Raw genomic sequence first — 2,219 nt, forward strand, 5'->3', positions numbered from 1 at the left:
CTGGCAGTCCAAAAAGATATCCACCACTTCCACCACATACTCAAATGATGGCACTTCTTCATACAAACGGACCACCAACCCTTGGTGCATGCCTTCACAAAAACCACAGACTCATGGTCAGCACAACATTAACGTCACCTGTCGGCAATAGCTGAACAATCCTGCACCATCAAGTACCTGAAGGGGTCTCCAAACACCTTGGCTGATGCACTATCGAGAAACTGTGCCAACACTGTCCAGATCGGGATAGCCTATCCTGAAATAACAGAGGCTCAAAAAGATGACATGGACTTACAGTGACTGGGGCAGGACAACCCGACCTTCATGTGGAGTGACCTGTCTATCAACCATGGAGGGACAACCATCGCCTACAAAACCAGTGCTGGATACCCTTGCCCCTACCTGTCAGTAGGTCTCAGAAGGAAGGCTTTCAACTTTGCCCACAACCTGTTCGACCCATCAGGCCGCGCAACTGCCCAAATTGTAGCGGAACGGCATATCTGGTGGGGACAATGCCGTCTGTGTCAGACGTCAAAAATAACGTGGCATGTAGAGAGCGGAATAGGAGAGTTCCACACAACACACTGTTGTTTCACCTACATCCACATCGAGGGGTACAGATACCTGTTCGCCATCATTGGCAGGAATACCAGGTGGCCAGAAGCAATACAGATACAGCAACAGATGGCAGAGAGTTGTGTGAAAGCTTTCATCAGATGGGTCAGCAGACATGGAGTCCAGCAGATCATCATGAGTTGCAGGGGGGCCAACTTCATGCCCAGTTTATGGAATGCCCTCACAGACAGTTTGGTGACAAAGGTTACACACAATGGCCTACAACCCAGAAGCCAAAGACTCACCGCCAGATGCCAAGGAGTGATTTGGAGAAAGGAGTTACCTTGGGTCCTACCCGGCCTGAGAACATCACCACATGTGGCATTTGACTCATCTCCAGCAGAAATCCTGTATGGACAAGCATTAACATTGCTGGCAGATATCTTTCAACATCCAACAAGCCTGACATCCTCATCCGACATCTGTAAAGCATTAGAACAAATAATGCTGGCCATTTATACGAGTGAATGCACAGAGGCCCCCATCTCCCCATCCTAGTTGGAACCATACCAGATCATCCAAATAAGAGACAAGGCCTACCAGATGACAGTTGATAGCAGGTCTGTCTGAGTCTCCATCGATCACCTCAAACAAGCATACCTCCCAGACACCGACCTACAACTGTAGGCCTCTCTAAGGTGGGGGAGTCCTGTAGGGTCCTACACGGACCTACACAATTGTCCTTACCTGGGTCAGAACTCATACCCTACGGGCATCAGCTCCTCACAACAAACACCTGACATATGAGGCAAGCACACGTATATAAGAAACATAGGCAGCACCATACATCCTTTTTATGTATACTGTAGTTCATAATAATGTCACGTCAAATGTATCATTCTTAATAGAGGCAATACAATGTCAGCTTTCCAGATATATTTATCAGAACTCTGTTTGCAACTTTTATATAGAATTATGTACCATTCTCCATTCTCAAACAAACACAGTTAACTTTATATTCATCTCCATTTGTTCGCCTCATATTCAGAACTACATTTCCTCTCGCAAGAGCCCTTGACCTTTCTTTTTGTTGTTTTGAATAAATTAGTAAGTTTGCAGATGCTGCTTCTTACTCACACCATCGCTACACCCCTTCGCCCCAAAATACCAAGCAGGGGTTCATTCTTGTACAAAACTTCCGAATGACTGACAGGTCTATTATCTCCTTTCATAGGAACCTTCTCATCCTCCCACTTAGAACACAGATTTTATACAGTCTTAATAACTTAAGCATCCTGTTGACCAATATCAAAATGAGCAGGGCATTCTCCTCTTATCTAAAAGATGTTTTACATGGAATATTTCAATACTGCAAGTTATCGTCCATCAGCCCCCGTGATATGATATGGTTTATATGCGTAGATGACATCTGCATTCTGAGAAACTAGCTGGGGAAATTTCAATGAAGTTTTTAAGAATATATGTGTTAGCCCAGGCCATCAAATTTAAAACTGAATAGGGAGAAGGACGGTAATTTGTCTTTCCTGGATGTTTTGATCACAAAAGAACAGATTAAACGCAGCTTCACAATATATAGGAAACCTACTTCCGCTGTTTCCTATATCCACTTCCTGTCATGGTGTCTGCAAAGATCATGATTGGCT

General features: G+C 44.6%; 1 protein-coding gene across 1 annotated transcript; it reads left to right on the top strand.

The window, feature by feature from the left end:
- Positions 1-324: 324 nt before the first annotated feature.
- On the top strand, positions 325-1,113 carry LOC136827108 (uncharacterized). The gene has a single exon (XM_067084866.1). The coding sequence runs from the start codon at positions 325-327 to the stop codon at positions 1,111-1,113; it is 789 nt and encodes a 262-aa protein (XP_066940967.1).
- Positions 1,114-2,219: the final 1,106 nt, after the last annotated feature.

Source organism: Macrobrachium rosenbergii, chromosome 41, assembly GCF_040412425.1.
Source record: "Macrobrachium rosenbergii isolate ZJJX-2024 chromosome 41, ASM4041242v1, whole genome shotgun sequence".
Classification (NCBI taxonomy): domain Eukaryota; kingdom Metazoa; phylum Arthropoda; class Malacostraca; order Decapoda; family Palaemonidae; genus Macrobrachium; species Macrobrachium rosenbergii.

Excerpts from the sequence above, each read along its gene's own strand:
- LOC136827108 (XM_067084866.1), top strand. The coding sequence starts at position 325 with ATGTGGAGTGACCTGTCTATCAACCATGGAGGGACAACCATCGCCTAC.